Below are 24,703 nucleotides of genomic sequence, written 5' to 3'. Positions count from 1 at the left end.
TTGATAGCGCAAATTTATGTTATGTGGCAGTTGGAACCTTGCCTTTTCTTGTAAATGAGAGGACTGGATTAGGGAAGTCATGAATGCCTCTTTAAGGAAGTAGATAGTGCTCTCTGCACTGAATAAAGCAGTATGTCTCTTCCTGAATGGGACACCTCTTAAATTCAGGAAATCTGGACAATCTCTACCCCATTTCATCCTCCCTTTTGGGGAAAAGACTTTAGAGTAAGTAGTGTGAGTTCATTTGCAGAATATCATGGCAGAAGTGGATTCTCTGGATACTAGGTTCAAACCTGGATATAAACTCTATTAATAGCTCTTAAAGATGTCTTGCAACAGGATCTGGGGAAAGAGTGCAGCCCTTTTGATCCTGTTAGATTCACAGGAGTCTCACAGGAGCCATTGATAACATTAACCATAGTATCTTCCTGGGTGAGAGCTGGAGATGGGAAGTACATTTTTTACACTGCTCCTTCCTAAAGCAGATGGTTTTACTCAGTACTGAGGGAGAAGAAAGATCAAAGCTTTGCCTATTACATGGTGTGCTTGGGACGTAGCTTTTTTCACCATCCTATTTAACATCTATTTGAAATCATGAGGAGATATTACCTGCTGACCTCAGGTAAAATACCATCACTACGCCGAAAATACTCAGCCATACCTCTTTATCTTGGTGTGAACAGATAAAACACAGGGATTTTATCTTCTAGAATGGATGGGGTTGTGTCCCCCCTCATGTAGTAAGTATATCATCTGGCAATTCATTTGGACTCAGCTCCTGCTGGAACAGCTAGTGAAAACTATGGCCAAGAAACCCTTACCTAATTTCAGCTAGTGTGCTGGCTACACCTATTCATGCTCTCATTACAACATACTTGGACTACTACAATACACACACTATTTGGTCCTGTATATGAGGGACATCCAAAAATTTCAGCTATTCAATGTGGCTGACAACACATTTCCTCTGATCATTGTACTGGCTACCCTTAAGTTTCTGGATACTGGCTACCCTTAAGTTTCTGAATCCACTTCTGCCAGTTTAAATCCTTTTATGACTTGGGTCTTGGCTACTGAGGAATAATTTGTTCTAGTTTGGATCTATCCTTCCTTTGGAATTGAAATAGCAAGAAATGCTGTGGGTTTCTATTCCTCATGAAGCTAGAGATGGAGACCAGAAAAATATGTCTTTTCTGTTACTGCCTCAGGCCTGTGGAATAATGTCTCCCTTGAAGTAAATAAAGGGAGGGGGTAGACATTTAAGAAGAAATCTTAAATGAATATCTTCTGCAAAGCCTCAGTATCTTACCTACTGAAAGTTGCTAAAATTTATTTGCCGTCTTTATTTATTGTATTCTATTATTTCTGTTATGGCTTTATGGCTTTAAATGCTGAAATTATTGCAAGCCATCCATCCATACAATTGAGGAGACACAGAAATGATGTTGACTAGTCAAATGAAATGAGTACTATGCTACATAGTGTCAAACCTGAGTGCTAAGGCCATTTTGTTGTATTATTCCAATTACAAATCCACTTTAGTTTTATTATATATATATTTTAATCTTAAGATTCTATGATGTCACAGAGCTATGTATGAGCTCACTCTGTTTCCAGGAGATCTGATTCTAAACAGTCTAAATAAATACTTCTCAAAGCCAAACTGATTTTTCCTTTTGGTACTCAGCAGCTTTCTAGTTCTTCTCCACAATGATCAGTGGCCAGTCTTCTATGATAACTGTTTCCCCAGGAAAATCCTGTATCACAAAATCTTTTTCTGTATCCACAGAGAAGATGGGACGTCTCCCCTTAGGTTCAGTTTCTCCCTATGTAAAAACAAGCTCTGGTGGAAGTCTGGACCCCATGAAATTCTATTGCACCAGCTATGGGGCAGCTTATGGTAAGACTTTAACCAATATAGAAAAGAATTTATTCTCCTCAGTTAATCTAACAACTAGAATTTGAACCTTGCTTTTTACTTTGGATTGCAAGAATGTCCAATATATAATTTGTCCAGATGAAAAGCTACACATTAATTAAGGTCTGGATGGGGAGAAACAGGCTTCGTCTCAATCCCGCCAAGACTGAGTGGCTGTGCATATCGGCGTCTCGGGTTAACCAAGTTATTCCACCTCTAATGATGGGGGGTGAGGTGTTACCCCCCGTTGATAGGGCTCGCAACTTGGGCGTCCTCCTGGATTCACGGCTCAATTTTGAAGATCACATAGGAGCCGTGACCAGGGGGGCTTTTGCACAGGTTCGCCTGGTGCGCCAGTTGCGTCCCTATCTGGACCGAGACGCCCTACGCACAGTCACTCATGCGCTTGTGACCTCCCGTTTGGACTACTGTAACGCTCTCTACATGGGGCTGCCCTTGAAGACCACTCGGAGGCTTCAACTGGTGCAGAATGCGGCCGCGCGAGTTGTAATGGGGGTTTCCCGATACTCCCATGTAACACCTCTACTCCGCGAGCTGCATTGGCTTCCGGTTGCCCTCCGGGTGAAATTCAAGGTGCTGGTTATCACCTATAAAGCCCTACATGGCCTGGGTCCGGGTTATTTGAGGGAACACCTGCTGCCGGCATCAAACGCCCTTCGCCCAGTGCGCTCCCACAGGGAGGGTCTGCTCAGGGTTCCGCCGGTGAGAGATTGCCGGCGGGTGACACCCAGGGATAGGGCCTTCTCAGTGGGAGCGCCTGCCCTCTGGAACCAGCTGCCAGTAGAGCTGAGGACTGCTCCCGACCTCCGATCATTCCGCCGGGGCCTGAAGACCTGGCTCTTTGAGCTCTCGGGCCCAGGCTGAGGAGAAAATTTTAACTGGGGTTTTAATGTACAGGGTGAATTTAATGCTTTTTAAATTGGTTTTAACTTTTGTATGTTTTGATTTTTAATTCCCTGTAAACCGCCCTGAGTCCTCAGGGAAAGGGCGGTATACAAATGCAAATATTAAATTAAATTAATAACTGTGGCACATGAGCAGAGAAGAAAGGACAAATTTGAGATTCTTTAGGATTTGTTCTAAAAATGTCAACAATATGTTTGGGAATTATATTAAGAAATACACAGAATTAACAGCTAAATATATCTTTCTGTTATAAGCTTCTCTCCTTTTTCTACATCCATACACTGCCATGCTTGAAATTGGGAAGAAATGGAAAAAATATCAACACTATGTAATATAATCAAAACTAAAGTATATATATATATGAATGTAATAAATTTTATGTAAATTTGCCACCTTATATGCATCAGCCATTCTGTGTTATATCATATACATTTATATTTCATATAATGTATAAAAGTTTGTATTTAAAATAGCTTATTACTATTATCTATTTTCTTGTATCTTTCCTGGTATTTTTGTTTTAATTAAATGATAATGTTGAGATTTCTTTTCCTTTCCTTTCCTTTCCTTTCCTTTCCTTTCCTTTCCTTTCCTTTCCTTTCCTTTCCTTTCCTTTCCTTTCCTTTCCTTTCCTTTCCTTTCCTTTCCTTTCCTTTCCTTTCCTTTCCTTTCCTTTCTCCCTTCCCCTTCCTCCTTCCCTCCTTCCCCCCTTCTTCCTTTTCTCTTCAGAAAGCAAAGTAGTAACCTGGAATATCTTTATTTCAAAAACTTCTGGTCCTCAAACATAGTCCCCTCTCCATGTAATCTGCAGACCTGCCCCCAAAAGATAGTAGTAAGCTGGAGTACTGGTTGGCAGAGGGCAAATTCACCAAATGAAATGGTCACTCTCAACAACTGCCATTTTGTGAGGAAGCAATCAAACCGCCTTGTGATAGCCATTTAAGAAGATATCAGAACATGTTTTCAACATTTAGAAGTCTTGTTAAACTGCTATTTTGTATTATAATTTATTACAGTGCCTTGATGGTGATTTGGGCTGGCAGTGTAATAAGAAAAATAATGACAAACTTTTTTTCCCCCCAGGTCAGGAAGGCTTTCGTCCTCGGAATGGCTTCCATTTTGGAGCAGGATATAAAAGCAATTACCGGCCTGTTGTCCAATACAACCCAAACCTAGATAAATTAGACAATCCAGCTGTGGGGTCAGTATCTCCTTTTTCAGGCCTGTACAATGTTTCAGGCTGATATAGAGTAACTGGGATGTTTCAGCCACCCTTTCTATGAGTACATCCTTAATCTCTCTCTCTCTCTCTCTCTCTCTCTCTCTCTCTCTCTCTCTCTCTCTCTCTCTCTCTCTCTCTCTCTCTCTCTCTCTCTCTCTCTCTCTCATATCTCATCACTAAGACTTTTGTTATCATGACTTTTAACTGAGTGAAACGGTGCCTCATAGGGCAACAATTTTTGAACCAAGGTACCTCAAATGGGCTAACTTACAGAATGTGTCCAAAATACATGAAAATGACATTTGGGAAAGTTATAGCTGCTTTGATGCTATTGACTGCTGCTGCATTCATGGGATCTTCATTTTCAATGTTTTCTGACAGTTTCTCAGCCAGTCTCTTAATCCCTCACTCACTCCCCACACCCAGCAGCAGCCACTTACCTGCCTGCTGGAAAAAGAAGGGGAGGGAAGAAAAGGAAGGGAAATTTCCAATGCTCCCCGCCAGATTCCCACAAGAAAATTCAATGGGAAAGCTGGCAGAAAGTTGGAAGTCAGTTCTGCTTCCACTGCTTTTTTGTTTTCCTTCATTCTATTCCTCTGTTTAGGCAAGGAAATATCTCTGAAACAAGGACACATTGTCTATCACTCACATAATTCTTACTCCTTAACAGCATGGTTCTTTTTCCTAAAGTCTCTCTAATGTTGCCAGAAAGTGCAACTACAAAGTCTGTGACCAGAGAACATCCATAAACTCAGTGTGCTCATCCTCCATCACTTCCTCTTTGCAGACAGAGTGGTCATGATATTATAGGGCTATGCAAATCTTCTAGGGGGTGCTTGACTTAGATAAATATTTGAAAGAAACACTTTCTGGAAACTGCTTCATGAAGCAACAGAGTCATTTCACAATTAAGAGCCAAGTTAAGTGATCACCTGGCTTTGTTTTGCTCTCCTGTTCAACACTCTTTGCCAACACTCATCAAGCTTTGACAAAAGTATTGGGAAAGATATTGCTCATCCTCCAGACCTGGCAAGTAAAGCAGATGCTTGCCTTTTGGTGAATACTACAAAAGACACCCTCCTTGCTTCTTCTGGATAATGTTAGCCAGGGCTTTTTTGTCATAGAACGCTCAGAACGGAGTTCCGGCACCTTTTTTGGATGGAACCTTATAGGGTAGGCAAGGCAGGTTGTATGACATGTGTGAGTTCCGGCACCTTTTTCTTTTACAAAAAAAGCACTGATGTTAGCCCTTCCAAATAGATTAGACTACAAAACCAATGCCAGGTAGATTGATACTACTTGTATTGTAAAGCTACCTATACTGTAATAACCTATAATAAAATGCCCAGAATAATGCAAGTTTGAATGTGCTTCTCTCTTCCCTCCCTTTATATTTGTGTGAAGTAGAGAAATGTCTGAGACATTTCTTTCTTGGCCAGGTTCAGCCTCTTTTAGTTGACTATTACCTTGGTACTGGGTCTTCCTCCTGTCCTACAAGTTCATTCCTTCTGCCCTCCCCCATTGTTTTCCAGAAGCTCTGGCAAGCTGTGGCAAAAAACAGCAAGGTCTTCTCTAGTTTTTCCTTGTTAGACTCCAGAGAGCTTCTTCCTCTGCAGTGATTGCCCAGTCTCTCTTGATTTGGCAAGCAATAGGTGAGAGACAGGGAGAAATGAAGCAATGTGAAATGCTCCACCAAAGCAAATGGCACTGTGTAGCCTCCTATTTTTGGCACATATCTACAAATATAACCATTGGCTAACATTTTGTACGACATAATCCACACCACTAGAAATTATACTATGACAGTGCATTACAGGATTCAGTTTTTCTGGTTAGTATTTGTCTTGGACTCTCAACTGGATTTTTCCCCCAGCTATAAAAAATGTGACACAACCACACTGTTCAGCATCAGCAGCATTGTTTGAAATCACAGTGTACAAAGTAGACAACTCTGGTGCTGCTTAGGTAGACTTAATAACCTGCTTTTTATTTTTTTTTGCCAAAAGTTTTATTGGTTTATAATATATGATACAATGAAAGTACAAAAGTAAATAGTGGAAAAGATAGGGAAGGGGAAAGGGAGTAGAGAAGTGAGGTAAGGGAGAGAGAGAGAGAAAAAAGGCACTGACTTCCAAATTCCTTTGGTGCAGTAAAGTAGAATATCAACATCAAAGCTCAACTTTTTTACTTTTACAAAATAATACAAACTAGCCATTTCGATAACATCAAGTCTATCTAATTGGTAAAACCCAAAATCAAACAGATGGCTTCTCTAGCTTGCCTCTAATAGTGCTCAAACCAATCTGCTTTTGCAATCCTGCTTCAGAAATTCTCCAAAATAATTTTCTGCTCACTTCTGGAGAATCATAATAATTAACAACTATTATTTCTGTAGAGTGCATCATTTGTTAAAAGGGCACAAGCAGCTATGTTTACCCTCCTTTGGGAAATGCATATTAAATCACCAAGACTAGTAAGACTAGATGGGTACTCTCAAAAACAGAGGCGATCTGAGTACAGATACCTGATCAGGAGGCATTTGATAACTCTAATTCAGAACAGCATGCTGCATATGACTCTTACTAAGTTGGCAAAACAGATCATGCCAGCTTCTCAAAAAGCGAATCTGGTAATGTGTGGTGAACATGGGAAAAACTCTTAAACTGTTCAGTGATCTAATATGGACGATTTGCATCTGGACATCAATTTTGAGGTTATAAAATCAATGATCTGTCTCAAGAGGACATCATTAAAGTGGATAATATGAAACCAGAGAGCTTTAATGATGATGAAAGTCTGGATTCTCCCATTTGGTACATTGGTTCTGAGTCAATGGGATTCAGAATCCAGAACCATACAACTAACAGTATTTCTACAATAAAGTACTCCAGGCCTTGGTATACTGACTTGTGCTGGAATGCTCAGGCAAAACCATGATAAAGCCAACCACTGCATTTGTCACTAGTCTACAAACTGTGTGAGTACAATCAGTCTCATACATTAAATGTTGGTTGCTAATTGACAACCAAGAGTTCTCTAGAGAGTTCTCTTAGAATTCCCTTAGAACTAATATTGCACAATTGGGTAACTAATATACATTTTTCGCATGTCAGTTGTCTTTTGGAGATCCTTATTATTATGTGCCCTCAAATTGATGTTGAACTTAGTGAACACAGTGATAGATTTTCCTCCATGACAATGGTCCTTCAGGTCTTCCAATGGCACATTAATCATCAACTAAGTTCATCCACTCTGCTCTTAGTCATGCTCTTCCCCCCCCCCTTCTACATTTTTCAGCCTTCTCCAGAAAGCTATGTCTTTGTATAATGTATCTTAAATAATTTAGCCTGGTCTTTTGTTTTAGATGAGAGCTCTGGTTTGTTTGCTTGTTTTGTTTGACAATCCATGATATCTTTAGGAGTCTTCTCCAAATCTGGGACATGAGCAAAATTCATAAAATGCTTTTGGGCTCGAAAGAAGTGTTCTTGAGCTGGATACATGTATGTTATCTTCCCTAAACCAGGAAACTCCTCCAGGATAACTACGAATCAACAACCGATAAACATTTCCAGCCCCTTCAGCTCCCAGATGGGAAGTATCCTCTTCCCTGGAGTGTACATCAGCCAGGCAGTGGGTATGTTCGAGAAAAGCCTCTAACTTTTCCCACAACTAAAACAGTAAGTATCCTAATTTTACATTCTGGATTTCTCTTGTGGATGTATGTTTTCCTGAGAATAGCAGTAACAGTATCCACTGATACTGACTTAGGGTTAGTATTGGGAATTGGGTACGTCTCGTTTAAGGACAAGAAGGATTAGGGATGGCACGATAGCAGTGTACCAATATCTCAGGGGTTGCCACAAAGAAGAGGGGATCAACCTATTCTCCAAAGCACCTGAAGGCAGGACAAGAAACAGTGGAGGGAAACTAATCAAGGAGAGAACCAGGCTAGAATTAAGGAGAGGTTTTCTGACAATTAGAACATTAATTGGTGGGATGACGTGCCTCCGGAAGTTGTGGGTGCTCCAACACTGGAGGTTTTTAAGAAGAAATTGGACAACCATTTGTCTGAAATTGTATAGGGTTTTCTGCCTGAGCAGGGGGTTGGACTAGATGACCTCCAAGGTCCCTTCCAATTCCGTTATTCTGTTAAGGTTCCCTGCACTGCAGATGTGGATCAATGTTGAAATCTTTGGATAATTGAGCTTCTCTCTGCATGGTCACAAGATCTAGTGCACTCTACTGCCATGCAAGGTGAAGACTGTGAAAGCAAAATTGCTAAATTTATAAGATCAGGTGAGAATGTGTCAGGATTCAGAATGAACAAAGATGACTAAGAGAGTTAAAATCTGATGTTGCAAATGGACCAGCACAAATGACTATGTATAGCACAATCCTATATATATATTACTCAATTCAATTTTAATGTACTGTGTGCACAATAGATAAATGGGATAACATTTCAAAAAATATCTCAGTCTTGCGTAGCTTTGAATGTATGTGTGTGTCTCTGTATACATGTGGAGAAACAGTGCCCATATGTGCATTATCAAATAACATCTGGAAAACTCATTTACCAAAACTACAATTCTGCAGTTTTCTGAGTGGTTCTTTCAATGGTTCAACAGTCATGAATGGGATTCTGGGGAAATCCAATATACCTGCAGAACAACTGATTGTTGAAAGTGGCCACAGGAGACTTTCATAAGATTAAATCTTCTGCAAACTTGCTTACTCTTTTTTAAAGCCAGGATGATATTGTTTCAGACTGTTCTGACTTTTTCAGATCTGGACATAAATTGGGATGCTATGAAAACAGAATTGTTTACACGGGAGGAGATTTATTTGTTTACTTGCTTATCTACCCAAGAATGCACTGCCAAACAAAGCTTGGCTAGCTGGTTAGTAAGAGACTGGATTATCCTGACCCTTCCCAAAGTTCATTTTACATTCCTTCTTTTCAAAATAAATAATATTAAGGCATCAAGGAATCATCATCAAGATATAGAACGTGATCCAAGGAGAGCTGCTGATGTTCATGTCAATATAGGTAACATTTCAAGTGAAACTGCTGTGATAGAAGAGAGCTATTTGAGAAAGTCTGTGCCTTAATATGAGCCCTGAAACACACAAACATAATTTTAATAAGAACTCAGCTACCCTTGTGAATATGCAACTGCTTATATTCTACCTAGGCAAGAAAAGGGCAGTGGCATTGATGTCTAGTTTTGCCAAATGCAAAGGCTTCATAATTATGGTCTTACCTCACTATATTGTTGCACAAAGTACAGTTTACATTCTATGTTGTGGGCTTTTAGAAAAATATCATAGCTTTATTTTTCAAAATGTTCACTACAACAGAGATTAAAATCTTTATTCAAAAGTTATATGCTGCAATATAAGAAATAACTTTATCTCTACAGAAATAGAGCACAACAATGATGAAAACGGTAAACTTGAATGCATTTGGGTCAATATAAAAGGGGGGAAAATGACATTGCCATAGGTGTATACTATAAACTGCCCAACCAAACAGAGGAAATAGATGAACTTTTTGCTAGTCAGCTAACTAAGGTATGTAGGAAGCACATCACAATAGTAATGGGGGACTTTAATTACCCTGATATCAACTGGGAGACAATTGCCCAACCAAACAGAGGAAATAGATGAACTTTTTGCTAGTCAGCTAACTAAGGTATGTAGGAAGCACATCACAATAGTAATGGGGGACTTTAATTACCCTGATATCAACTGGGAGACAAACTCTGCACCAAGTGGAAGATCAAACAGATTCCTGACAAACCTAGCAGACAACTTTCTCTCCCCAAAAGTAGAGAAGGGAACTAGGGGATTAGCCATATTGGATTTAATTCTCACTAACAGAGATGAAATGATAGAAAGTGTCGAAGCCACAGGAACCTTGGGGGGAAGTGATCATGCAATATTGGAATTCAACATTCTGGAAGCACAAGCAATAGAACACAGCCAAACTAGAGTCTTGGACTTTAAAAGAGCTAATTTCAACAAACTTTGAGATACCTTGGGAAGAATTCCATGGATGAGAATCCTAAAGGGGAAAACAACTCAAGAAGCTTGGGAAATTTTGAAAAGTGAGATAATAAAGGCCCAGTCTAGCACAATATCAACAAAGAAGAAAAATAACAGCTCTCAAAAGAAACCAGCATGGCTGCATAAAGGACTCTCTGATAAATTGAAAGATAAAAAGGACAAGTATAAGAAGTAGAAAGAGGGGCACATAACTAAGGCAGAATATCGGCAAATAGCCCGTGCCTGCAAAGATGAAGTGAGGGAAGCTAAGGCTCAAAATGAACTAAGGCTTGCAATTAAAGTCAAAAATAACAAAAAAAGCTTCTTTCAACATATAAAAAACAAGAAAAAAGTTAAGGAAATGATTGGTCCATTAGTGGGGGAAAGTGGCAAGAAGGTGACAAGCAACGGGGAGAAAGCAGAACTATTTAACTCGTTTTTTGCATCTGTCTTTACACAAAGGGAAAAAACAGTCCAACCTACCAAAACCAGTGCCATAAAAAACAGAATAGAAACGCAAGTTAAGATAGGCGAGAAAATGGTAAGTGAGCACCTGTCCAGCCTAGACGAGTTCAAATCACCAGGACCAGATGGATTACACCCCAAGGTTCTCAAGGAACTGGCAGACGTGATCTCAGAACCACTGAACTATATTTTTCAAAGATCCTGGAGCACTGGGGAACTACCAGAGGACTGGAAGAGAGCTGATGTAGTTCCCATCTTCAAAAAAGGGGAAAAAATAGATCCAGGAAACTGCAGACCTATCAGCCTGACCTCAATACCTGGGAAGATTCTGTGAAAGATAATCAAACAACAAATCAGCGAACACCTTGATGCAAACAAAGTTATCACTAAAAGTCAACATGGGTTTGTCAAAAACAGATCATGGCAGATAAATCTTATTGCATTTTTTGACCAAGTGACAAAATTAGTGGACCAGAGGAATGCTGTAGATATAATTTACTTGGACTTCAGTAAGGCATTTGATAAAGTAGATCACAATCTACTACTTGATAAGATAGAAAAATGTGGGTTAGATAGCATCACCACCAGATGGATTCATAGCTGGCTGACAGGCTGTACTCAGCGTGTGGTCCTCAATGGAACTGCATCTACATGGAAGGAAGTGTGTAGTGGGGTGCCCCAGGGCTCTGTTCTGGGCCCAGTGCTCTTCAACATCTTCATCAACGATTTGGATGAGGGGATAGATGGGGAACTCATCACATTTGCAAACGACACCAAGCTGGCAGGAATAGCCAAAACTCCAGAAGATAGGCTTAAAATACAGGAGGATCTGGACAGACTCGAACACTGGGCACTATCTAACAAAATGAAATTCAATGGTGAAAAAAGTAAGGTTCTACATTTAGGCAGGAAAAATCAAATGCACAGGTATAGCATAGGTGGTACCTTGCTCAACAGTACTAACTGTGAGAGGGATCTTGGAGTCCTAGTAGACAATCACTTCAATATGAGCCAGCAGTGTGCTGCAGCTGCCAAAAAAGCCAACACAGTGCTAGGCTGCATTAACAGAGGGATAGAATCAAGATCACGTGAAGTACTAATACCACTTTACAATGCCTTGGTAAGGCCACACCTAGAATACTGCATCCAGTTTTGGTCACCACGATGTAAAAAAGATGTCGAGACTCTAGAAAGGGTACAGAGAAGAGCAACAAAGATGATTGGGGGACTGGAGGCTAAAACATATAGGGAATGGTTGCTGGAATTGGGTATGTGTAGTTTAACGAAGAGAAGGGTGAGGGGTGACATGATAGCAGTGTTCCATTATCTCGGGCTGCCAGAAAGAAGAGGGAGTCAAGCTATTCTCCAAAGCACCTGAAAGCAGGACAAGAAGCAATGGATGGAAAATAGTCAAGGAGAGAAGCAACCTAGAACTAAGGAGAAACTTCCTGACAGTTAGAACAATTAACCAGTGGAACAAGCTGCCTCCAGAAGTGGTGAATGCTCCAACACTGGAAGTTTTTAAGAAGAGACTGGACAGCCATTTGCCTGAAATGGTATAGGGCAGGGGTCAGCAACCTGAAACAGTGAAAGAGCCACTCGGAACCGGTTCCCTCACAAAAGGAAAAACTGGGAGCCGCAAAAAATGTGTGCACATGCGCGTACATGCACGCATGCGCAGAACAGGGTTTGAAGAGTGGAGCCAAGGCAAGATATGCACCTACCCTGCATATTTGAATTGATTGGTTGAACTTTTTTAGTCCCACTTTTTTTTTTTGGACTGCACATGGCAGAGGACTGGGAGCCGCAGGAGATGGCTGAAAGAGCCGCATGCGGCTCCGGAGCTGTGGGCTGCAGACCTGTGGTATAGGGTTTCCTGCCTGAGCAGGGGGTTAGACTAGATGACCTCCAAGGTCCCTTCCAACTTCTTCTTCTTCTTCTTCTTCTTCTTCTTCTTCTTCTTCTTCTTCTTCTTCTTCTTCTTCTTCTTATTATTATTATTATTATTATTATTATTATTAATTCATACTATTTTGTTTAACGTTTATAGGAAAAAGAAAAAGAATGAGGCAGAGGGGTATGACATATGTTATTTCACTGCTTTCTTGTCTTCTGGTAGCAAGACCTGGCCATAGATAAAACGCGAGTCACAATTTCAGCTAAGGAAACAGATAGAAAATGTTGTCCTGGCATTTCTGCCCTTTCTGATTGCTTTCAAGACTCGCCCTATCAATGGAGGAAAGCATTTGCTCCAGGCAACTGATTTTGGATACTATAAAAGGCAGCAAACAGTTATCTAAATGTATTGGAGTTTCTCTGACAGAGAGTGTGTGTTTACTGCCTCAGGTGCCCAAAAAAATCCAGCAGCTTTTGCATCATGCCTATTTACTTACTTACTTATTTAACTTTGGGGTATCAGCCCACACCAACAGACCCTGTTGTCTTAATGCAGACTTTGAATGCCACAGTGTTTTCTGTCATGCAGCAAAATGTCTTGGAATGGTCCTCCTCGAACTTCTTCTCTGCTCTTTTCCTATAGCAGGTTTAGCAGCATCTCCATTCCCTTCATCCCATTATGTTTAAGCTCATTGTTCTTCTCAGAGACCAACTGGATTTGATATTACAGGTCAAAAAGGTCCATTTTGACACAGCCAACCAGGGACCTGAAGCTGTGATAGGGCTGGAGCCCAGATATGTCCCTGTGCTCCACAATTCATTTGGAAAAGGCTCAGTTGAAGTGGAAAATGCAAGACACGTGAGTCTGTGGGCTCCAATAATTGGAGTGAGATGCCATTAGAAGCCATGGTGGGATTCAAATATGTGAACAACGGTTCTCTGTGTGGATGCCGCTTCCAGAAGTCCTTTCTGGACTTGGGCAACAAAACATTAGCTACCGGTTCTGCTGTACTGGTGTGAACTGGCTGAATCCCACCACTGATTAGAAGGCTGCAAGGGATCAGGGATTTGATATGTGGTGCAGGTGGTGATATTGGAGGAGAAGCACTTATAGGGTTTTTTGCCGCAAATGTCAGAACAATTTGGATAAACCTGGTTACTCAATACCTAAATATAAAAAAAGGAGATTGGCCAGGGGTAGACATTTGCTGCTCTGCTCAAACAGGAAAAGTTTCTGAGTAAGCCCTGGCTTTATAAATGATAACCAGTGTTTTGAATTGGGCTTGGAAGTTTATCAGCAGCTATAAATATAAGACAATTTCAACTGTACACGGTTAGGCTTCATTACAGATGAGAATTAGACTGAGAGGTTGTGTCAAAGACATCACAGAAAATGTGAGCTTTGAGTAGCGATTTATAGAAAATAACAGCTGGCACTGAAAAGGAATTAGACATGAAATCCAGACATGAAAGACAGCTAAGGAGAAAGGGCAATGGTTTTTTTAAAAAGAGCAAGAGAACTAAAGATACCTAAGTACAGCAAGAATAACTGGTTTACTCACAAAGAGAAAAGTGGATGAGATATAGCTTAGTGAGACTTTGAGAAGAGCGGTTAATTCCAGAGAATGTGGTCTTCTTCTCTGTTGTATTTGTAGGGACCTCAGTTCATGTCCACGGAATACGGCTCTAAGTACCGTTTCAACATTCCAGGGCAACCAGGTATATTTTCTATGTGTGTAATACAACATAATACTCGCTAGGTTTATACTACTATTATGTATTAAAGCATAATTTTTTTTTTGTGCGGGGGGAGGCTTGGATTATCACAACGTTTGAAACTATCCATGGTGGTTTTTATATCAGTATACTGTATCTCCCCCTTTGAAACTCATATCCCATTCTCTGAATATTAAATTCCTAAATCAATATTTTAAAATGTAAAATTATAGTTTGAAATGGAGCCCATGATGCTTCAGTGGGATTAATTTGATTTAATGGAGTCACTTTGAAATACTGTAGATCCACAAAACACTATATGTCACATTTAATTCTTAAGTTGGGATAGCTAAACCTTTTTGCTTTAGCTGTGCCTCTGGCCCTTCTAGAATTGCCTTTCACAGACTTATTCTGCATCAGCTTACTTTGGATCTCCCCACCCCCCCTCCTCCCAGATCCTGCTTTGCTGCCTTAAAATGGTAAGGCAGGGAAGGACTGAGAGGAAAGAATGAGAAACAGCAGAAGTGTAGAAGCAGAGTATGTACTTTTAGCAGGGTCATCCAAGGTGTTAAGGTCATCCCAGATGCTCAACTAAAATAAACAAAGGATTCTATTAGGCAACAGTGGTATAAGATGTTGGAGGCAATGATCACTTTAATGACAACAGCAATGGTAAGGCACTCCTACATTTTAGCATGCTTATATTTTTATAGACATGATGAAAGTGATTGATAAAAGAGTGCTGGATGTTGGGTCCCTCAAGACAGATGGCATTCAGCTATGATGTACTTCAGTTAAAGCCTTTGAGATGTCTATTTGCTGATGCAACTGTAATGTTTAGGGATTTTACTTGAACTGTTTCACGTGTCTGTTTGAATGCTACTTAAGGTTGCTCAATTGGTGTGTCTGCGTAAGGCTCATTGATTTGCCAGACTTGCTGTCTCCAAGAAGATCATTGGATGATTTGGGGCGGGAACAGGTTCCTTTAAACCTATTGGTCGCCGCCTAGTGGCCAACCATATAAGTAGCTGCGCAGAAACCTCTGATTCAGTTCTGTTCCTGCTTGCCTCAATAAAGCAATGTTCCTGTTTGTAACCTCTTGTCTCACTTACTGCTTCCAAAGAACTCACTACACAATAGCAACCATGCACAAAAGGAAAATCCAAAGCTGTAAAGACCAAATTATATGGAATGTAAGTAGCATGAACACAGGAAAGCTTAACACAATGAAAGATGAAATGAATCTTAGGCATCAGGCACTTGAAATGCACTGGAAGTAGACACCTTCAATCAAAAGATAATACAGCAGAAATATTTTTCTTGTAATAAGAGAAGAGAGCAAAGATATCAGAAAGAATCTTAACACAGATTTTCAGATGTTAGAAAACACAAACAGTATTATAACATCTGTGAAGACATCAGAGATGGAAACAGATATCGAAATATAAGAAAAGTCTTCCAAAAAATTCTCCAAATTCAGAAGAAATTCACTTGCCATGATATTCTGCATCTACAAAGATCATAACCAAACAGGCAAGGGTTTCCCCATGATACTGTTTGAAAGTTGGAGTTTGAAGAAATAGTACAAAAAAGTATTGAGGCTTTTGAAAGTTGGGAAAACTTTTCAGAATCCTATGGATTTCCACAAAAACAAATCATTCATAGAAGAAATCAGTGAAGAGTTCTTACTTGAAGAAACAAATGACTAGGTTCAAATGATAATACTTTGGTCCTTTATGTTATCTTTGGCCCAAAAGTCCAATTTCCTTGAAAAACTCATAAGGCTAGGAAAAATGGAAGGAAGAAGAAGACAATCAGTAGCAAGGTCAGTGGGTGAAATATTGCAGTTGGTATGCTATTGGAAAACTTGAAGGGATAGATTTGGACAGATTATCCTGGAGAAGGTCTCTCTATGAGATTACTAAGAGTCGACACTAACTTGATGGCACATAATCAATCAATGAGAGCTGGCTAAGAATCTACCAGCCAATTCTGTTGCTTTCCATTACCAATACAATAATTTCACAACCATTAGAAAGAAACAATTGAGATTATTAAATATACATTTCAATAATTATTTTGTTTCTGTTTCGTTTGGAGAAGGTTGTCTTTTATTGTTTTTATTTCTAGTCCCATGGTGATTTTGGCACTTAAGCCATACGTTTTTAATAATGATAGAGTTACTTACATAATTTAAAACTGGAGATCAGAGAAATTGAGCTGTGCAACATTTTTTAAACAACATCTCAAGAACTGTGAAGTACTTTGAAAAGTCTTCATTTCCTGGGACAGTTTCTCACTGGATGAATGTCACATACAAATACTCAAATCACTGCCCTGTCTAAAAAAATAACTTCACGTAACAGGTAGCAGCAATGCAAAATCCATGCAGCTATTTCAAGGAACACTCCTGCATACTCCAGATTTCTGCTATGGAATTTTTGCAATTTTTAAAAAAGCATCCTTTTCTATGAAGCTTGCGTGTAATATCTGTCATATAGTGAGTGAACATCATAGAAGAAAGAGCAACTGATGAAGGCATACTGGCTCTCTTTGAATATATTAAGAACAACAGTTGTTTGAGTAAGAGTGGAACCTCCAAAGGTTTGTAAGAACAGTGTATCATCTTCCTCCTCCCTTACTTGATTTCACTGTTGGGTAAGATGAAAGGGGCTTGAGAAAACAGCAAATTATAATGGCTAAGGCTTCAGTTATGTTTATATAGAAAATGAAGCAATTTTAATCACAATTGGCTAGGCATCACCTCTAGGATCTGAGAAAAAGTAAACCTCTGAATAGCAGTTGAAGAGGAAAAGCATCCAGAGAAGGATAGTACTATATGAATATTAGGCCCTTTTAAACTTAATATTCAAAGCTAAAACTCTCACAAGGTTTTGCATGACTCACTGGTGTTAATTTGTGAGAACTGAACAAATCAGTCCAGCTTCCCAAGATATTTTTGAAGTGAGCTATTGCATATGCTCCTTTCCCCCTCAATGGACATCTTTATTTTTTCTCTCCATACAGATTTTCTGCAAAAGAAAACAATTGGAGCTAAAGAAGAGTCAGGATTTACTGAAGGCTGCCTGGCTAACCCCATTGTGGAGAAACTAACATCTCAGGTCCTCCGATAACTTTGGTTTCTTCTGCTGTTCTTCCTAAGGGGCAGATGAGGCATAATGTTAAAGATGCTGCAAAGCAGACTCTGGCAAATTGGTGCCCTTCCTCTTGTCCAGTTTTTCTTGGGTTTCAACAATTGCTCTCCCTCAATACCTGGGCTCCCTTTCTGTCAGTGTTGTCTCCAGGGAGGGAGGTCAAAAAAAACAAGATGGTGGCCACAACCATGTGATCAAAGTTCACCTTTTTTAGATCACAATGCACATAAAAATGGGCATGGCATGGTTGTAGCCACCATCTGAAATTTTTTGACCATCTCCAGGCAGGGACTCTTACATACTATAGGAGCAGAACAATTTGTGAAACAAAAGAAAGGAGGAAAGTCACATTCCAGTAAAGGAGGTTTTATTCAGCCCAACAGATGGATAATGATGAAAATAGAAAGAATATAAAAAAGGATACTAAAATAACTTGGACAATATGTATATATATATGATATGATAATATTTTTTTAAAATGGATAACTTGGATACATTTCAAATAGTTCAGCAAATACCTAAAAAAGAATAAATTCAAGTTATAGAAATAAGTTGTCAAATTAATTTAAAAATAAATTAAAAATCTGTTTATGGAACTCAGATATCAAATTCAAGAATATTGCCTTCACAAGCATAAGAATAATTAGTTACAAGACATATCACCATTTTAGAAACATGTAGCAACTGTTTTATCTCTATTGGGAATGAAAGTAAATGAAAAAGAAGAAAAATCTCCATTAAACAAAAAAGTAAGACATAGGATTATTTTACCTTGTGGAATTATCAGAGCATTTTGCAAAACCATCTGAGGTTGAAAGCAATTCTTTGATTTGTAGTACAAAAGGGATTGTGAGGTGCAAGGGAAACATAATGAGAGACATGTTTAAATCAAGGTACCAAATATCTTCATTTAAATCCTTGGGCTATTCAGTAGTAGCATTCCATGCTATGGTATTCTATTGCCCACAAGCATAAATCTGAAAGGTTGTAACAATTATTCACATGTTCAGTTTGACCTACAAGATAATACATAAACCAGCATGATGACAAAAGAAGGCAAGCAAACAGACTTTCTTAGTCTTAGAACTGTGACAAATTTGCTGTGTTCCTGATTGGCTTCCCTTAAAGCTTTCTCTCTAAAAGCTAAAATGTGTGGTATGGTGACTTTGTTTTGAAACATGACAAAGGCAAGAGGGCTAAAGCCTTCCCCTGCACATTGCAGTCTAATCTGTCTTCTCTTCAGTCAGGGTTTTTATGTATATATGTATCCTATCATAGCTGCCCATTTCACAAACCTGACTTCAGGCAGCAAACAATAAACAAGCGAGGAAACAAACTTGACTCTGGGCAGCAAACAACAAACAAGCTATGGAGATTCTCAGTCAACCAGGTCATGGTTCTCCCAAAGGTGCTCTTTTTCAGGAGGCAACTGGACTTCCTTGTTTTTCTTTGAAAATGTTTCACTTCTCATCCAAAACGTTTCTTCAGCTCTGACTAGATGGTGGAGGATGGAAGGTTTTATATTCCTTGCAGATCATTTGCATTCTGACCTTGAAGCCATTTGGAGATTTACCTGTGTCCTCAGGGTCACCTGAGTGGTGCAAATGGGTGTGGAGCCTCCTTGGCTGCAGGATGTTTTCTGCCCTGTGTCCCTTCACTGTTGAAGACAGGTGCAGGCTATTGGGGATGAGTCTGTGTGGTCTGCATCTCAAACTGAAGCACAAATAGAGTTGAAGAAGCTTCTTGGATGAGAAGCGAAACGTCTTCAAAGAAAAACAAGAAAGTCCAAAAAGAACCTTTGGGATAACCATGACCTGGATGACTGAGAATCTCCATAGACATTTAGCTGTGCACTTTGGGATGAACATCTTCGAATGGTGAGGGAGTATGAACGGATTTCCAGAAAACATTGCAAACTACTGGAACCATTTGTGCTTCAGTTTGAGATGAAGACAACACATACACATCCCCAACAGGCTGCGCCTGTCTTCAACAGTGAAGGGTCACAGGGCAGAAAACATCCTGTAGCCAAGAAGGCTCCACACCCATTTGCACTACTCAGGTGATCCTGAGGACACAAGATAAACCTCCAAATGGCTTCAACAACTCTCTGAGAGAACACAAATGACCAGCTGTCTGCAAGCAGTTTAAATCCTTCCATTCCCCCACCATCCAGTCAGAGCTGAAGGAGCTTCTTGGATGAGAAGTGAAACGCCTTCAAAGAAAAACAAGAAAGTCCAATTGCCTCCCAAAAAAGCACCTTTGTGACATCAAACAAGCCATAAAATGAACAATATTAAAAACAATCCACAATTTCTTAAAAATCAGTATTATTAAAAGATTAGGAACTTAGACAATGTAGCCACCTCTTCTTAAAAGAAAGTGCACTAGAATTCTGAAAATGTAAATAACACCCAGCTTGCTTGACCCAAAATCACAATGTTTGTTCCTCATTGTTAGAAAATTTCCAGAATCCCTGTAGGATTATGTTTTGCTTTTCTGATAACTTTCTATAAATGCTCTTGTTTCCATTGTACTATGGCACTTCAATGTTGTCTGCTAGCACTGGACTTTTTATTACAAATAAATTTCAAATATTTTCATTAAGCAAAAAATTTTTTTTGCCAGGTCCCAGGATTATCTTGGTTTTCCCCAAATATATATCTTTCCTATATTTCTTCTATGAAAATTGGATGGCTGTAGCCAGTGCTTTTTTTGTAAAAGAAAAAGGTGCCAGAACTCACACATGTCATACAAGCCGCCTTGCCTACCCTACAAGGTTCCATCCAAAAAAGGTGCCGGAACTCCGTTCTGAGCGTTCTATGACAAAAAAAGCCCTGGCTGTAGCCATGGATTATTTTAGAAATATGCCCACTTGCCAGTAATAGGTCCAAGGTATGCTAAGGTAGCATACAGGAGCCAAAGCTTGAGGGTAAGGTAGCATTCTAATAATTTGATACTTTCTATCTTTTTATATCTTACAGGAGCTATTTTTCCCAGCACAGTCCTTTTCAAGGGTATAAATCGCAACAAATCAGGACACAAATTCCCAGACTGAAGGTTCCAGAATATTATTTTGCCTAAGATTCCCCATACAAATAGCAAACTCATTTTTTTTATCCATATGTGGCTAAAAGATCTTCCTTGTAGAAGAGAAGCTTGAGGGAACACCTAGATTTGAAGACACACAAAAACCCTTTATAAGGAAAAAAAAAAGGAAAAAGGAAAAAGGAAAGGTTCCAGCTAAGATCAATGAAATATGAGAGTGCTTATTTGGCTTGAAATCCTGGGTAGGGGAAACAACCTAACGGAATGGAGTATTATGAAAAAGGGTATATCTGCTGGAAACGTAAATACACTAAATGCTTTTGTTATAATTACTACTTATGCCCTGCCATAATAATAAGGTAGTAATAATAATTACTTCTTATGCCCTGCCATAACTGATCCAGATACCACCAGTATTAGTTCAGATGATCAGATAGTATTAGTAGGTCTCCTGTTAACCTGGCTCTTTCTTGTTGTTTTTCAACATAGTAAAAGCTGTAATAAAATAACTGTTATATCCCATCTGTTTTTCTCTCTCTAGGTCTAAGTAGTGCTTTTCATTTGTTGTTTTGTTTTGTTAGGACAGCAATCCTGGAATCAGCATCATGAAGGGAGATTATCTACCATCTTCTGTTCCGCATGTAAGAAGTCCATCTGCTGGCGTGGATGGGGCTGGATGAACAAATATTATTTCCATTTTTATTCTCCAATATCTACCCCTGTATGTGTATACTGTAGCTATCCACTCATCTTTGTATTTATTTTTTCTTCCTGAAAGGGGGATGAGTTTCTACCAGTCCTTTCCAAAGGTTCTGAGCGGGGCTCTGGATTTAGTCGGCAGAAGGATCTTCGCCTTAGTTCTTCAGTAAGTGACAGCTCCTTATGCTTGTAGAACAGTCTTTTCCCATTTCATTTTCCTTTGCTTTGAACTTTTGTTCAAATGGGTCCAAAATTTTTAACGACTCCTTCCGAATTATCCTTATGCTTGTAGTTCCTCTGCCTGCTATTTCTCTTTCATTTCCCTTTTTTGACTGTTTTTCTACACTTTTCTCTAGCTGACTTTTCTGATCAGCATCTACAAACGGATCTCCCTTTCTTTTCTCCACTTCTTCCTTTTTCAGTTATCTATGGGCTTCCCAAACTCCTTGCACTTTCTTAGCCATTTATTTGCCCATTTTCCATTGCATTTCCCATCTTGATCCCTATTTTCTTTGTTACTTACTTCTCTATACTTCACCAACTACGTTAAATTCCTTTGCTTGCTATGGTCTTCATTTTTCCCAGGGACCTCTACCCAATGCAGAAGCATCTGGGCCACTCAGCCATTCTCAGTTCCAAGGCCATCAGCGACAGCCTCAAACACAAACCAATCTTCTCGGACGAGAATATATTGGCAACAAAGTATGTCAGATGTATAATTCGGGGGCTATCTGGGAATCTTAAAACTTTTTTTCATAATCACAGACTTGTTCTTTTCTTGAGGTATCAAGCCCTTAGTTCTACTTTCATGGCTATCTCCATACAGGAGCCAACAGGATTCAGCACCAACAACCTTAATTACGTGACACCTGCCTATGATCCAAATCTGCCCAACAGGTTTTTGACCAGCTATAATTCCAAGTGAGTTTGGTAGTAATTTGCCATCCATATTAGGATAGTAACATTCAGATAGCCAGTTTGGCCTAGTGCAGAGGTAGGCAACCTTGGCTCTTTTATGACTCGTGGACTTCAACTCCCAGAATTCCTGAGCCAGCATGGCTCAGCATGGAAACCTCTCCCTTCCCCTCAGCATGGCTGGCTCAGGAATTCTGGGAGTTGAAGTTCACGAGTCATAAAAGAGCCAAGGTTGCCTACCCCTGGCCTAGTGTTTAAGGTACCAGGCTAGAAACCAGGATACTGTGAGTTCTACTTCTGCCTTAGGCATGAAAGCCAGCTGGGTGACTTTGGGCCAGTTATTCTCCTTCTGCTTATGATGTTTAGCTCATTTAACACCTGTCACAATTGGTTGATCCGATAAACAGACCCTGAATTTACAGGAAAATTCTAGGAAGGAGAAAAAAGGATAGTAAAATTCCTAAGCTATGATGTTCTCTTACAGCATACTTTTTCTATCTATATAGGTGGTTTTGATTCTTTTATCTATATGGATCAAGTTATTCGAAGCAAGGACTTTGGAGGATGGGTAGTGGGAGCAGAGGGCAGAAAAAAGTAGTGGGTCTGCTATTTGTAGAAAAATAAATATTTATAAAGTAGTGTGAACTCTCAGATTGTCAGTGCCAGAGGCAAGCAGTGCCAGGATAAAGACATACCTCTGATTTATATTTGTGAGAAACACAAGATGCAGTAGCTGAATCTGTCATGCACCAATCATCTTTCTCTTTTTTAGGTTTTATGAAACCATTTCAAAGGGAGTGGACAGGGAAGGCTGGACCAGAGGGGGGATCCAGCCTCAACAAGCAGGTGGCTTTGCTACCAACAACCACGGAAGTGATTTAGGAAGTGATCCTAATGCTACAGAAACCTTGAGAACTGTTCATCCCCATGTTGGCAGGTGACACCATAGTGGCAGGGCTGTTTCTTTTTCTTTTGCTCCATTAAGCCATTTCTGGTGCCCGGTGCCATTTCTTCTCCTTCCCTCAGGTGCCTTCTACCCTCTTTTATTTTATTTTTTCCAATGTTTGCCTTCTGCCTTTGTAGGACAATCACAACAGTTGACCCCTTCTATCGCGATTCTCCCCACGATCGTCGCTTTGCTGCTCTTCATCAGACAACTGTCCCCAATTAAGTAAGTAATTTGGTCTACTGAGGGAACACCTGCTGCCGGCAGGTGATATCTGAGGGAACACCTGCTGCCGGCATCAAGTTCCCTTCGTCCAGTGCACTCCCACAGGGAGGGTCTTCTCAGGGTGCCACCGGTAAGAGATTGCCGGCGGATGACACCCAGGGATAGGGCCTTCTCAGTGGGGGCGCCTGCCCTTTGGAACCAGCTGCCCGTGGAGCTGAGGACTGCCCCCGACCTCCGTTCATTCCGCCGGGACCTGAAGACCTGGCTCTTCGAGCTCTCTGGCCCAGGCTGAGGATTAATCTTATTTTAACTGGGGTTTTATTTATACAGGGACAAATATAATTTTTTTTAAATTTGTTTTTAACTTTTGTATCTTGGTTTTTTAATTACCCTGTAAACCGCCCTAATAAAATGTAATGTAAATGTAAATACTGTATTTTAAGGCATTACAAAAGCAGGGCAAAATATGATGGTATTATCAGGCTAAGAGATGTTAGATTACGGTAGTATTTTGTATGAGTTTAATTCAACTACTGTTGAGAAACCAAAGCTCAGTTTAGTGCCTCCTATGTCTACTCAAGATTTCCTAGTTTCAGAGAAAAAAATGCAGGCATTTGATATTTGTCTCTGTCACACACAGCAAAATGACACAGAACAGTCAAGTCATTTTCCCTTTTCAAGAAATGTTCTAGGAATTGCTACAGGTCAATGCTGCAGGGGAGGGAATCTCACAAATCATCAGTGGAGACTATTTTCATATTGTTGTCATCCTTATTTTTCTTTTCAGCATAAAAACCTATCCTAATTTAATATGTTTGCCTCTTTCCAGGCTCTGTTCAGAAGCGAAAAGCACAGTGATGTCTTTAGACTTCAAGGAACCACTCCACATGCTAAGGAAGGAACGTCACTAATTGCATTGTCATACTAAATCTGTCTTATTTTATGTTGTATTGTTTTAAAGATATTAAGACATGTTCTAGCTATGTCTCCTGTCCTAGATTAGCACATTGAAACATGGATCTAAAAATCTTTGGGATAGTCAGGGCCATTTTTGTCATAGAACACTCAGAACGGAGTTCTGGCACCATTTTTGGATGGAACCTTGTAGGGTAGGCAAGTCGGGATGTATGACGTGTGTGAGTTCTGGCACCTTTTTTAAAAAAACAAAAACAAAAAAAGCACTGGGGATAGTTACGTTTTTTATAAGGTTTCTATAGCTCTGTAGCTGTACAAACTTTGTGACATAATGTGAGCATCTGACTAGCTGAAAGCTCTTTATGTCTCTCTAACCACAGAGTAAAGTTACCTAGAAGTAAGAGCCTGTCCTCATGACTCTGCTTTCGTTTCATCCTTAATTCACAGTAGAAAAAGCTTAAATTTATATTTAGCTCTTCCAGTTTTGAAGTCATACTTTCCATCTTCTGGGACAACTTTTGTTGTGGCTATATATTTTCATGCTTTCTCAGTTATGTGGTTGATGGTGCAGCTGGACTGGGATTTGTCCAGTTCACTTGGCCACTTCA

General features: G+C 39.8%; 1 protein-coding gene across 1 annotated transcript; it reads left to right on the top strand.

Annotated features, from left to right (window-relative positions):
* The first annotated feature begins 1,651 nt into the window (after positions 1-1,651).
* SAXO4 (stabilizer of axonemal microtubules 4) lies at positions 1,652-24,576 on the top strand. The gene is made up of 13 exons (XM_081313874.1): positions 1,652-1,900; positions 3,929-4,046; positions 7,591-7,744; positions 13,207-13,335; positions 14,132-14,195; positions 17,220-17,314; positions 20,977-21,036; positions 21,174-21,260; positions 21,680-21,796; positions 21,921-22,015; positions 22,782-22,946; positions 23,093-23,180; positions 24,010-24,576. Exons 1-12 carry the CDS (start codon positions 1,711-1,713, stop codon positions 23,178-23,180), a joined length of 1,362 nt encoding a protein of 453 aa, XP_081170000.1. The 5' UTR covers positions 1,652-1,710; the 3' UTR covers positions 24,010-24,576.
* The last annotated feature ends 127 nt before the right edge of the window (positions 24,577-24,703 follow it).

This window comes from Vipera berus, assembly GCF_964194415.1.
Source record: "Vipera berus genome assembly, chromosome: 1".
Taxonomy (NCBI): Eukaryota; Metazoa; Chordata; class Lepidosauria; order Squamata; family Viperidae; genus Vipera; species Vipera berus.
This window is presented reverse-complemented; position numbering and strand designations above follow the sequence as displayed.